Source organism: Grammomys surdaster, unplaced genomic scaffold, assembly GCF_004785775.1.
Source record: "Grammomys surdaster isolate TR1022 unplaced genomic scaffold, NIH_TR_1.0 130, whole genome shotgun sequence".
NCBI classification, from domain to species: Eukaryota; Metazoa; Chordata; class Mammalia; order Rodentia; family Muridae; genus Grammomys; species Grammomys surdaster.
The window spans coordinates 20218551-20233459 of record NW_021604588.1 but is presented as its reverse complement, the minus strand read 5'-3'; the positions used below and the strand labels follow the sequence as shown (position 1 = coordinate 20233459).

Below are 14909 nucleotides of genomic sequence, written 5' to 3'. Positions count from 1 at the left end.
TTGTATTTTGAAATCCCTTTCTTCTTTACTTTGCTACATAATAAGATGCAGTTTGCAATCGATCTCTGACTACTTCTCTTGCTTTCATTTTTTTTTCACTACGAAGGAGCAGAACAATCAAGAAGCTAGGCTTAGATTGAAAAAGAGCAGATACTCCAACTTAAATACATCTGTATCCAGTGAGCTCTGGAAATGTCCATTCAGCATGGAAGACCCTGCAGAAAAATCAACCTTTAAATACATCTTGCTTTTTTTCACAGATTAGTCATGAATGAAAATTTTAAGACAGCAAGGTGGACTAGAAGTTTCTATAGATTTCTAAGAAGAAAACATTTCCACCCTCAAATCCATCTTATTTCTACCCTCCTTATAAACCAATAACGTGAAAAATGTAAGTCAAAGAAAAAAATCTAGTCTAAAGTCCAAAAAAATTTTCTTGTTTTTTTTTTTTTCCTTAAGTAGAGAAAAATCATCCTGGTTTCTTTCTTTCTTCCTTTCTTTCTTCCTTTCTTCCTTCCTTCCTTCCTTCCTTCCTTTCTCTTTCTTTCTTTCTTTCTTTCTTTCTTTCTTTCTTTCTTTCTTTCTTTCTTTTTTGCCCCAAAATACATAAATTAATTTCAAAGCAAGTTAAAGGGTCAAATGAACAGATTCAAATAAAATGATCATGAAATACTCAGAAAACATAAATGGCTTTGCTGAAAACTCCATTTATTACTGGTAAATAACTAGATATAAACAGAATAATAAAATAAAAGATGCTCTCTTGGGCCAGGAGAGATGGCTCAATGGTTAAGAGCATTTGCTGTTCTTGTAGAGGATGGGGGTTCAGTTCCCAGCACCCACATGGGACAAAACACTAGCAAGCATTAACCTCAACTCCAGGGGATATGGTGGCCTCTTCTGGCCTCTGTGGGTATCAATACTCACATGATCACACACATAGATATACAGAGACACATGAAATTAAAAATGTGACAGTCTTTTAAAAATACATTTCCTTGTCTTTATTGTTACTCTCCTTGAGAAGGGACAATATAAACAGAGATGGAATCAGATGAGTGGCTTTCACCCCATCTGACATTTATTTGCCTGTCTTTGGGAACAAAAAGTAAGAGGAGATCTATTGCCTAGGATTTCATCTTTAGTTACAAACATGTGGAGTCAACGCAAGTAAGCACTTTAATTTTCAAGGGTATTTGTGGCTTCAGGAAATTGCAAAGATGCAAAGATTCCTTCCTCATTTTCAGGTTAAATCATCTGGAGATCTCCAACTGTTGGAAAGCCCAGCCCAGGCCAGGTTGCAGACACCAGTGAAACTGTATCTGTGTCCTTCCTGAATGGGACATGTGTTTCTGGAGGTTCCAGCTCTCCTGGGAAGTTTACAACATGGATACAAGTTTCAGAACCATTGCTTTTTAAAACAATTGTTTACAGTTGTATCAAAACTATTGCCAGTAGATTTCTTTGAAATAATTGGTAGGATACACCAAAGGGCACATTTATTCTTATAAGTTATGATTTACTGGTTACATTACCATTCATCATTCAAGTTGAACACTATTCTATATATTTGTCTCATTTAGTATGTATTTATGAAGTTTTATGAAACTTAACAACATGGGTCTTCAGATTTCAATGCCTAAAATATTTTGAATGCAACATTTGGCTAATGTTTAATTCTTTTCCTCTGATGACATGTTTTTCATTAAAATAGTCTGAGAAGTAATGTGTAACCCTTCTAATATATTAAGGTGTGAAACAAATAATTTCTTGCCATCTGTTAAAAGTTAAATAATTTGTAAAAACAAGTAACATTCAAATCTACCTTGTTTCTAAACTGACAAATATGACATCTAGAAGTGTCACAATCTCACTGTCTGTTGCTTTTATGCTTGAAGAAGCCAGGATACATATCTATACCAGAAAAATTGTCTCATAATTATAGAATATTAAAAAGCAAGAGAATATAAGTGTTTGAGTTTTTAAAAGAACATAGGTGTGCCTCACATATGTTTTAAAAGAAGAACTCTCCTAGAGAATGCAAGCAGGGTAGCCCTTCTTACATCTGAATGCTGCATTTCTGAAATTTGACACACATATGTGAACAACTCAAAAGTAAAATGTGTAAACATGAGATACTGTGTTGGGCTCTTGCTCTGCAACAGATATTAAAATAATAAAGTTTGAACTTTGAGCTTTCTTTCTAGTAGGTGATCTCATGGTCCTAAAAACAGAAGTTCTGGCTAGTGGCCTTTGTGTCATTGTTGTGCACCTCTGGAGAACCAGTCACCTTGGAAAGGTGGGCAGGCACACTGACAAAACACTCTCTAGCTGGGCAGAGGAAATAAAGACAGGCTAGGCAGATACAGCAAGAGAAAGCATATTAGAATTTGGTGATGGTTCCAGGAGTGTCCAGGGAAAGCTCCAAGTTGAACCCAAGCAGCAAGGGCAGGAAAAGGTTATTAGCTGTCAGCAGTGCTGTTTAGATTTCCTGAATTCCGAGACAGCCTCAGCCTCCTCCCCATGCATGGATCAGAGGGCTCTGCCAAGACTTCCCATTCAAGATAGCTGGCCAGTGGCTGTTGTGTCCTCCACCAAAGCCTGGCACTCACTCGCTGAGCTCCATGTACGCAAGCCAGGGAGCTTGATTTAATTGTCGGTAGAAGGAAATAATAGATATCTCTCACAGGTTTTAATATGATCTTAAAATAGGGGAAAGTTTTCTGTTATGACATTGACATAGAGGCGATGATTTTGAGTAATGCAGGATGATGTGGGGCTGCTTAAGATTAAGTATGAGCTATATAAAGGCCTGTCAGAATGAATTCCAATGTGCCATGAGACACTTTGCATACCCTTAAATATGCAAAATGTCTCTTGGCACCCTAGAATTCATTCTGACAAGCCTTTATATAGCTCTTACTTAAAGTCCTACTTTATTTTTAGGGACCCGGTCCTCGGAGCTACTCTTTGAGGAGAGGCAACAAAGGGTACTGTTGATCCGTTTGTGTGAGGGGAAAAAAGAAACACAATACAAAACAGCGGCAAAAAGTGGAAGCTTGTTTAATATTGTTCTACCATCCTCCTGAAAGGCATAATAATTTGAGTTACATATCTGAACTGATTGGAGTCACAGAATCATAGCTCCTTTTTGCATTTAACAATATATACAATATAAAATAAATACATTTACACAAATGGACATTTGCTGGAGCACACAGTATGGTACACATCACAAAAATATACAATTGATTGCTTTACAGATGTGATGCCCATCTACAGCTATAGACATGGTTTCATTAGTATTATTAATAATTATTATCATTATTATTTTTTACTACTGGCTATAATGCAACTCCTGGATCATTGTAAGCAGTTTAATTTTTTTGTTTTGTCCATTTACGATCTTTGCACATAAGACTGCCATAAAATGTTGTCCCAGGCAGGTAAACAGAGATGCTTAAATAATTAAAATACAATCACCAACATCCATTTTCTCTTCTATAAGAAAAATAGCAGTTTTAAATTTTTTATATCTTTTATGTCATCATTTAAATGCAAAATAGTGGAATAAATACAACAATCTGACTTGATTAAAACACGAGAGTCACTACAAGGAGCCAAAACAATCATATTGCCTTAAATAAGAACAAACCTAAAAGGAAAATAAAACTGTAAATTGCATGGCTAAAACGTACACCTTGGTATCTTCCTGACAGCTGGCATTAACTAAACGGTCTTGCTAGAAACTTGAAAAAACAGGAAACTTTGCTCGAGCAAGGTACAAATGGTATTTACCCTAAAGCCCGTGCATTTCTCTTAGATCTACATTTTAAGCTGTTTTTTTTTTTCACCTTAGTTTTAAGATATTTGTTGCTTTAAAAGGCCAAGTCTTTTAGACAGAGCGTTACACATTTTATCTCAGTTTTAAAATGTGTTTCTGTCTCACGTGATCACTTGCCAGCTCTGGCTTCTGAAGCTCAGATACTTCAGTGCGACTCAGTGAAACGGTGGCTACATTGTCTAGATTCCTTTTGCATACATAGCCTAATTGAGCAGTAGTAACTTAAACCCTGCATAAACCTTCTGCAAAATAATGTTTTAAACACTTACATGATGAAAGAATCTTACAGGATGAGCACCTTTTCCCCCCCAGGAGTTGTATTTTCTGTTGATGTTTAGTCAGGGATTTGCCAATTTTTTTTTAACTTATCACAGCTATCAATTTCAAGGTATTGACCATCCGAATGAATTGCTAATGATGATTTACCTAGATTCACACTACAGTCACTTTCTCTACTGAGAACCACAATCTACGATATATTCCCATATAGCTAATGATAGATACACAGTATTCCTAGCACAGGGCTGAGACATCCTCAGTCCAAGGTATTTTGCTTAACGCACACAAAGTAGCAATAGTTTTGGAAGCAAGTCCGCACCAAAAAGGTTTGCAACAACACAGAGCGAGTTAATAACAACATCTGAGAGATGATCAGGTGAAAGCCATATATACAGCATTTAAAAATTAGACTTATCTATATTCTTGAATATTCAAAGTTTTATGTCTAAGCTATACATTGGTATTCTATAATAAACCATTAGAGAAATTATCCCTTTTTTGAAAATATTATTATGATTTTGATGTGTGTCTGATCGTAATGAATACTGTTTTGGAGTTTCAATCTCTTAGTTATTACTGGTAAGGAGTAGAATATACTACTGTAGTCTCCTGAGGAAGTATACATCCAATACTGTCTCTAATTCTACCCTGTGTCTAAAAGCACACACCACAAGAATCCAAACACCACGAGAACAAGACGACAGTTTCTGAATGCAACGTAAAGTTCAGAAAAGCGCAGCAAACATGGAACATTGAAGCTGAACTATTCTTTTGTTTGTTAGGAGTACAACTTTAATTACATCTGTGTACATAGAATAAGACTGTCCACAGAATACAGAGAGCAGCTACTAACACTGGTCCATTGGTAAAGCGTTCTATGGAGGTTACTGTTTTCTGGTTATTCGGCGACTGTAGGTTTCGGGAGGGGGCATCTGATTTCTTCATTAGATTACACCTGGTTACAGTCTGAAACCTGACTGACCTTCGTGCTGTGACCATACTTGTTGAAAAGCACATCTATTGGCTTAGCTTTTGGTAAAAAAAAAACAAAAACAAAAACAAACAACGAAACGAAACGAACCTGCAGGTTAATTTAAACAACCATTCCTAAGTGAATCAACTCCTATGGATCAGGATTTTAGAATTTGGTCAGGCGTCTGCTGTCTTTGACGATTGGTTTGTTTGAATTCTGGCATTAGCCTTATTGCCTCTGAAATGATATTGGCTCACAGCTCCTTCTGAGACAGAGTTTTGAACTGCATACAGGCAGCATCTTGTTCCTAACCACGAGGGCAGCTAGAAATCGTATGGCGACTGTCCCTCCCGGCAGGGAGGTGTACTGGTGCTAATTCTACAGATAGGAGTCCCATGTGCAGTGCTCGTGGATGGGACCACTCGGTGTCACGGTAGGTATAATCTAATCCTTGGTGTCAGTGAACATTTAGGCAAACTGGAGCTCATGTAAGAAACTGATGTTTGGGACCAGACTGGCACACAACATAAATTGCATCCGTGGTAATATGCACCTTCCCTTCAACTATTGCTTGAGTAAGTTAAATCCCCATATTAATAAATGGCTGAAAAGTGGTAAAGCTGGTACAAAAAAATCTCCATTTGTAAGAAGAAACGAAACAATTTTTTTAAAAATCTTCCTTCAGGGTTCATTTGTCCTTCGTGAGTGTTCAATTGTTCAAAGCCAGCACGAGGTTGCGGTATCCTTACCCCCCTCTAGTATTGCATGAATGAATAAAGCTTAAACGATTCCCTGAAAAAGTTACATAGTAGCTAAACTAACCAACACCTGGAAGACTTGACAAAAGAATTAAGGAATCAAATGGCTCTAACTGATCTAGATGAGAAAGCAAGTAGAAGCAGCCAATGCTGCCACTTAGGCTGTCTGATCGGAGGCTGCCCAGTAGAATCTAATACTGCACTAAGTCGATCCGTTTGCATTGCGCTGTACTTTAGGTATGGTTCTCTCTTTGATTCCTTACTCACTGGGGATGTCATGGTTCACGACAAGTTCACTGGCATCCGTAGTATGGATCTCTGTCCTTTGGCAGGGCTGGCTTCCATCTCTCTCCATTTAGACACCGCTTTTAAGAGTTCAGCAGCAGAAGGAAGAAAAGGGAAAAGAAAACGAGGAAGGAAGAGATGGGGAAGAGATTCAAGAGGTAAAAGAAATGTTCCGTATGATTAGAGGTATTGATTATGTAGAGTGGGAAGGGGTGTGAGAGAGGGAAGAGGGACGAGAACAAGGCAAGAGAAGAAGATTGGAGAAAGGAAGAGAAAGGAAGGAGGCAGAAGAAAGGAAGGGGAGAAAAAGGAGAGAGGGAAGGAAGGAGGGGAAGGAAGGGAGGGAGGAGAGGAGGGAGAGGGAACCACTACTGAAAGAAGCAAAACATAATAATGGAACAAGGAAGAGTGGAAGAATGCAGGAATATGGCCAGAGGATCATGGGATAAAGTAGAGGAAACCTATCAGGAAGATGTGGCGGAATCCGCAGGCTGCGTCGTACTGTGGCTGCTAAAATATCAGTGCAGTCTGTTGATTTTTAATGTTGTTCACTAAACTCTAAGATTCTTCGACATCATTCTTGGGTTTATCTTCCCTTTTCAACGTGCAGGATGGGAGAGCCCAGGGGGGCTTTTAGTCAGACCTTGGCCTCCAGCATTTCCAAAAAAAGTTTGTGCATGGGCACTTTGCCTTCGAGTTTGATGTTGTAGAAGTGCTGGACTGCCTTGGTGGAGGTCTGCCTCAGCAGCGGCAGCGTCATGAGCATCTTGCCTGCACGGCGAGGGTCTTCCATGTGCTGGCCAGCCTCATAATCCTGAAGGGCCTCATGTAACACATCCTGAAGTTTCTGAACAGCTTCCACATCTTCTATGTGCATGGAATCTGGGCAGTGAAACAGAGTAGGTCAGCAATCATGTAAATAGTAAATGCAAGATAACAAAACAAAATGCAGTTTATTCTACACACAGAGAGACACACAGACACACTGAGGTACACACATACTCATACACACTCACACACATTCACACACATGCTCATACACATTCATACACACACACTCACACACACATACACTAAAGTCACTATAAAGAAAGATCATAAGGAACACAGATGAAAACATTCTAAATAAAACACTTGTGTGTTCTTGTGCACCCAAGGTCAAAGCTGCTTTGAAATCTATATGTTTTTCCCAGACATTCACTTGTAATCTTCAATATGAGCTTAGAATTCAAAAATTATTCTTTAATCTGTATATATTTAGATATATACATTTATTTACAGTATACACTACATATTGACCAAGAGAACACTTTAACAGATTATATTCTTGGCAACACGAACCTAAGCCTTCGTCATGTGTTCATTTAACAAAGGACTATAGCACAGAATTTACAACACAGGCAGGCGAGTAATGGAAGGGAGAGAAACAAATATGATCAAACTCTAAGAAATTCTCAAATAAAAAATATTATTTCAAAAATTCTAAATGTTGAGATAAATTTTAAATCCCAAATTCATACCTAAAAGCTCATATTTCCCAAAGGTTAGAAAAAGTTAATGACCAAGATCATAATTTACAACTCCACATGGCATACAGAAACCCTCACTATATGATATCTCTGTCATCTCTGATGCTTCAAGATCTTAAATGTATTGTTCGAATCTTAGTAAGATATTTTTATATGCTCAGATTCTCTTGAGTTGTGACATATTTTCCACATTTGTAATAGTGAACTCTGCCCCTAAATTGACTAATTTAACAATCTAATGTAGTCAGGAATGAAAAGGGTTAACAAGGTTGCCGTAATTATCCTTGTGAGAAATGTGAAATGTGGATAAAAAAATAAAACAGACACTTAATTATATACAAGTTTGAATCATTTAGCACGTTTTATTGATTCTGATGACAGTTTATCTGTTAATTACACATAATGGAGTCTTTGGGGACTCTTCATGTTTAATAACCCCGTTTCTCTGTGAATGTCAAGTGCGAAGATGTATGTAGTTAGCCAAAGTTTCACACAATTCAAACACAGATCACAGAGTAAACTAAACAGAACCTTGTAATAAAACCAAATAAAAACAAACAGGCAGAGGAATGAGGACGACTGGATACAACCAGTAAAATGCTGTTCAAACTCTTCTGTCTGGAGCCTCAAGAGGAGAGATGGTGTTGCCAACCCATAGTTAAAATTTCTGACCCAGAAGTGTTCCCATCTATAAGAAGTGCAGGGACAAAAATGGAGAAGAGACTGAGGAAAAGGCGGTCCAGTGGCCAGTCCAACTGGGGATCAACCTCATGGGGAGACACCAAGGCCTGACACTATTACTGATGTTATGATGTACTTACAGACAGGAGCCTAGCATGACTGTCCTCGGAGAGGCTCAACTAGCAGCTGACTGAGACAGAGACAGATACTTACACCCAACCATTGAACTGAAGTCGGGGACCCCTGTGGCTGAATTAGGGGAAAGTAAGAAGAAGCAGAAGAAGAGGGTGGCCCTATAGGAAGACCAGCAATGTCTCAACTAACCTAGACCCCTGGGATCTCTCAGACACTGAGCCACCAACCAGGCAGCATACACCAGCTGATATGAGGCCGCAGACACATGTACAGCAGAGGTCTGGTCTCAGTAGGATAAGATGCACCTAACCTTTGAGAGACTTGAGGCCTCAGAGACTGGGGAGGTCTGATGGTGGGGGAGCATCTTCTCAGGGATGAGGGTGGGGTGGCGGGAAGCAATGGGATGAGGAACCTTGGGAGGAGGGACTGGAAGAGAGGGCAACATCTGAATTGTAAATAAAATAAATAAACAAAAAAATTACTTTAAATAATAAAAAACCCTCCTTTGTCTATTAAAACTATTTTGTTGTTTTTTTTTTCTTGCACAAGGTCAAATAAAAGTATATTACCAAGTTGTGGGTAAATTTCACACTGTTTATACCAAGTAGATAATGATTTCTTGGTGGTTTTGATGCTACCTTGGGGCTCAGATAAACTTGGCATGGTAACCATGGCTACTACTGATCAATAAAATACAGTGATACTGGACACTATGCTAACATCAAAGGATCCCTTGGTTGGCATTGCCTTGTAGAAGGACATGAGGGAGAGGGAGGGTCACAAGACTCTCACCTGGAAGTCCTGCTATTGCTCCTTCTCCCCCAGGTGACAGTGACCTTGGGAGATAATAGAGGATAAGGGGAGTGGGAGGATGATCACTAGAAGACTCCATGATGGAGCTTCAAGTGGTCACAGTCCACAGTGAGCCTTGACTAGGTGGTGACGGAGCTGCTTTGTAGTCACCTGCCCTGTTAATTACCCTCTATCTGCGCTTTCTTGGGCTCAAACGTAGTTTGTTCTATTTGTGTGTGTACATGTGTTATGCATGTGGGGTGTGTAAGTGTACGTGTGTTCACGCACATGCAACTCTGTAACCTTCTTCAAGAACTACCCACTGTTCCTTCTGAGATAGGGTCACTCAATGGCTTAGAATTTGCCGAGCCAGCTAGATGAGCTGGCCTGTGAGTCCCCAGAGTCTTCCTGTCTCTGCCTCCTCACCACTGGGATTGCAAGCTCTGCCTATGCTGTCTGGCTTTTAGCAGGGCTTCTTATTACTCACCCTGATGCTGGCAAGGAAAGCATTTTACCCACTGAGCCATCTCGATAGCTCCATAAACTCGGCTATCTTTTTGATCAAAGTCGGCTTCTAAAATATAGTGATAAGAGTGTTTTTTTCTCCAATGAAAATGGAAGTGTCCAGAGAACACAGTCATGGACTCATCCGCCTTTATCATCAGCCTTTTCTACAGTGTTCTGAGCAATGGCGTCTCCAGTTGTATGGAGGCTGCTGATTTACAAGGAACGGGTCTAATGTTGAGAAATATCTGTTTCGTATTTTCCCAGTCTGTCTCCAAGTTCTTTCCTTTGGTTTGGGTTATAACGATTGTAATGAACTAGAGCGTATTTCTCTCTTCTAGATGGCGTTCCTTTAAACACGGGAAACCAGCTGCAGCTCCCCCCAGACCCCTTCCACAGCTTTTCAGCTTTTCCTTCGCAGCTACTCTGGCCTGGCCTAGGGAGATATACGAGCGGATGTCACAGGAAATGAGGCGAGAACAAATAGCAGAGCGATATGCTCACAAACAGCAATTAAGACTTCAAACTATTCTTTAAAGGCTGTGATTTAGCTGGAGAGATTTAAAATGATTTAATCAAATTACTATGATAATTTAACTTCCCATTTACAGAAAAGATTCTAACTCATTTTAGCTTTACTCGTTCTCAGATCTGCTAATACTTTAAATGCAAACTCACTAAATCTGAACTATTTAATTAGACCATGATTCAGCTGGCAGACTGCTGAAGGAAATATTCATCTCCATTAGGGGCCCTAGTTCAAGTGCTGGTTCTGTAACGTTAATCTGCTCTGTTTCTTGGGCTAGGTGGACATGTAGATGCTAGGCTCAGTAGAAGTGGCACTGGGCGATTGTCTGGCTTTGGTTGTTGATACTTGTTTCTTCTCAAGTATGTTTCCAAGGAAGCAGGTCTCACAATCAGAATGAATGGAAACAAAGTAAATGTAATAACGGGGATACATTTGGTCATGAACACACTTGACAGGGTAAGGCTGCACAGGAAGAACACTAGTTCAGCTGGGCAGAAATTTGGATGCCTGGGCCCAAGTCCCAAACCACCAAATCAAGGTATTAGGGCTTGGTCCACAACTTTCCATTAAATCCTGGTTGAGGACTATTGACTAGAATAATAAATATATGCATACTATTAAAAAGAATTAAGATTTCAAAATGTAACCAGAATTCAAATAAGATAGATATAATCATTATGTAGTTCCCACGCCAATAGCTACCTTAATCATTAACTATGTAAAATAGTTTTGTTACGTTTTATTTGTTTATTTATTTATTTATTTATTTATTTATTTAATGTGACAGTTTTGCCTCTGTGTATGACTGTATACTATGTGTGTGCAGTGTCTGCAGAGGCCAGAAGTGGGCCTTATATCCCCTGAGACTCAAGGTACTGATAGTTGTGGACTACTCTATGAGTGCTGGGTATTGAACCTAGGTCCTCTGGAAGGGCAGGCCGTGCTCTTAATCGTTGAGTCATCTCTCTAGTTCTATTTTCACAGTATTTGGTATATTACCCTATGAATGAGACCATAAAGGAGGGTGTCATTCCAGTCTTTGACTCTCAGAACATGGATAAAGCACATCTATAGTTAGAACATTCAAAGACTTTAGTTTTATTCATTAAGTATAGTAAAGCATTGGCCTTTTCTATAACGGTGGACATGGCTATGGTTTCTCAGAGGGCCATAGTTCATTTGGGAATTGACTTTCTGTTTATAATGGACAGGGCATGTGGTTCAGTGGCCAAGTGCTTTCCTAGCATATGGGAAGGACCTGGTGTCAATATCTAGCAGCACTGAAACAATGTAAAACAGTCTACATGAGAAAGGTGACAATCAATATAACTTTTATCCCTGAACCTTAAAAAATTAAAACAGAGTGTGCTAAACAAAACAAAAAAAAATACAAATGAGTGAAGTTCTATTTCTTAAAAGAGAATTGATGTTTTAGTTTCTCTAGGAACACTAGGTAAGAGGTTCTAGAGTGATCCCATGGTCAGCAGCTAGCTGCCATCCAAGACCCCTGGTTAACTGTAAGACAAATGGTCTCTTGATTGATAGAATGGCTGTCCCCTAAAATAAAAGGATGAAAAGCACAGATTGTAAGTATTCTTATAGCAACTGAGCAGCAAAGCCAACACATGTGGCATTGCAAAACAAATAAGGACAAGGTTGTCCTCAAGACTGCTCCCACAAACTCATACAATTGCATATATGTGGGTGTTCCTAACACTTCCCCAGGTTGTCATCTGGCCCTAGTTTAAAATGTCTCACCAAAATGGTATAAACTATCAACTAAAACCACTAAGTCATTAAAAAAAAACAAACCTTCTAGAAATCAACTTTTTCCCCTTGCATTTACTTCTGCTACATTCAGAGAATCCAGTGCATCTATCTGAATCAAAAGTAAATATTTAGCACCTCATTTTCTAAAAGCAGTTACTTTGGAGGAAAAGGAGAGGGTTCAGGCTGAAACAAGATATCTAGAAGGGTTCCTGCCTACTTTGCAGCCTTATTTTTTGACCTTGCTTATATATTTATTCTGTTAGACTGAAAATTGACTCCAAGTATGCCCAAGTCCAGAATCTTAGAACCCATGAATGTTACCTTATAGAGCAAAAGGAAGTTTGTATGCAACCAAGATAGAATCTTCATATGGAACATTATCTTGGAATATCCAGTCCAATAAAAGCAAAATAGAAATACGTCAGCAATGCCATGAAGGTAACCTGTACACCACTGGCTTTTTATGATCGAGGAAGAGCCTGGCACAGTGGGCAGGCCTGGGTTCACAGAGAGAGGGATTGAGAACTCAACGGTAGCCTCAACTACATAGTGCGACATTGTCTCAAAAATATAAGGCAAAATGAAAAGATAAATGGATAGACAGATTGGATGGATGGACAGATGAATGGATGGATGGATGGATGGATGGACAGATGGATGGATGGATGAATAGATCAATGGATGGAGAAATGGATGGATAGAGGTAGATGGATGGATGGATGGATGGATGGATGGGCGGACAGATGGATGGATGAATAGATCAATGGATGGAGAAATGGATGGATAGAGGTAGATGGATTGATGGATGGATGGATGGATGGATGGATGGATGGATGGAGATGATATACTGTGGAATATGACCAATTCCTGAGAAATTAAGGAAACACACTGTATGGAAATACCAGGGGGAGCTAAGCTCTGTCCATATCTTGTAGTACACCTGATCAAACTGATTTTGGAAGTCTGACCCCCAGAGATGAGAGCACAAACCTATTTTAAAAACAAAGGCATGACTTGTATCTGCACTGAATATGCGTATTTGTCACTGTCATTGTTCCCTAGACAACACCATATGTCAACCGTTTGCCTGAATTTACCTGGCACCACATGTAAGTACTCTAGAGGTAAGTTACTAAAGTAAACAGGTATTGGTTATATAAAAACACACCATTTTACATAGAAATTGATACTTTGCAGGTTTTGTAACTATCCTTAAGAAAAAAAAAGAACTAGAATTGATTCTTCACAAATACCAAGGGATGATTATTATAATTATCAGAAGACAGCGAAATAAAATATAGGCATCAAATTCTGAAACAATTTAACAGGATCAGTTTAGGTTCCTTGAGGTGAAATAGGAACTGCCCAGGTTTATGAACTGAACCCTCTAAACTGTAGTACATGGTTGTCTGTGAAGTAAAAACAATGTGTCTGGAGCGAGTGGAAACAATATGTCCAACTTTCTGTCTTACAGTGACTACACGTGCTCATCAGTTTATCTCAGTCGAACATGGCTCCTGAATGGGTATCCTATGAGATTCTTCAAGAGAAGTTTTATAAAAGAGCTGGCTACAGAAAGGTTTTCCATAAATAAATAATAAATAAAAAGTAAATACATGTATGAATAGATAAATAAGTATACCCTTTTGACCAGCAACTAAAGCTATCTCTAGAACATCATAATAATGACATTTTTTAAAATTGTCTAAGATCCCAGTAATGCCTTTAGATTGAAAAGGATTTTATTGGTGACATCTATGCTCACTGTTTAGCTTCATGGAGATGCTAACATGTTGATACTGAAGGTTCAGCAGAGTCTCCAAACCAAATATCCCCTACAGTAAACTCTCATTACCTCATCTTTATAACTGGTTTCAAATATTTATCTCACTTAGTGACACTGGGCATTGTTTAACTCACCTACCTTACGTTACAGTTACTACCTATGAGTCTAAACCTTGTTATCTGAAATGAAGAAGTGCAAACTTATAGAATACAAAAACATTCCCTTTAGATTGAAAAAAAACCCAAATATATGCTACATATATTCGTGATATATATATATATATATATATATATATATATATATATATATACACACACACACACACACACATTTGATTTGATTTGTAGTATTTAAAACCTTATCAAAAAGATTCCCCTAAGAGCATGATAATAAAAATGATTGAGAGATACTAAGCCAATCTTACATGAGGATTCAAATATCCTAAATATGCCCATACTCCAATCAGCTAAAGAAATCACAGCATTTGTCACTAGAAATTCTACAACTGTAAATTGTGTACACAAATCAATTTGTCCTAAGTAATGTCCTCAATTATGAGGTTCCTAAAATTATTCCAGAGTTTAAGCTGATAACCAACGTAGTATTAATAGTGTTGTATCAGTATTTATTTTATCCTAGAAGTATTATAGAAAAGTAAAAAAAACACTTAATTTTATTCATATTTATTCTTGAATAAAACGAACTCACTAGAATGAAAAACCCTATCAGGAAGCCAACTGTCTGTTCACCAAACTAAAGCAAAATATTGATGACAATTAAATAAAAGCAGATGCTTAAAACAATATAAGACATAAGTCAGTGAGATTTCTGTTAACTTCTACAGCCATGTAGGAAAAGGTCAGATAGGTCTCTAAAAAATATTTTTTACATAAGTATTTATTTATGTTAACCTAAAATACTGAATACTAAATGAATTTTCTAGCACATCTAAGCAACGCCTCAGCAGATGCTCACAGGGATGCTCTCACAAGGATGGTCTCACAGGGATGCTCTCACAGGGATGTGCTCACAGGGATGCTCTCA

At 38.4% G+C, this 14909-nt stretch overlaps 1 protein-coding gene across 1 annotated transcript in view; it reads right to left on the bottom strand.

Annotated features, from left to right (window-relative positions):
• Positions 1-4574: 4574 nt before the first annotated feature.
• The window catches only part of Esrrg (estrogen related receptor gamma), a 418399-nt gene continuing 408064 nt past the window's right edge, over positions 4575-14909 (bottom strand). Inside the window, exon 7 of the mRNA XM_028758945.1 lies at positions 4575-7021. Coding sequence (XP_028614778.1) covers positions 6777-7021 — 245 coding nt within the window. The 3' untranslated portion in view covers positions 4575-6776. The remainder of the gene's footprint in view (positions 7022-14909) is intronic.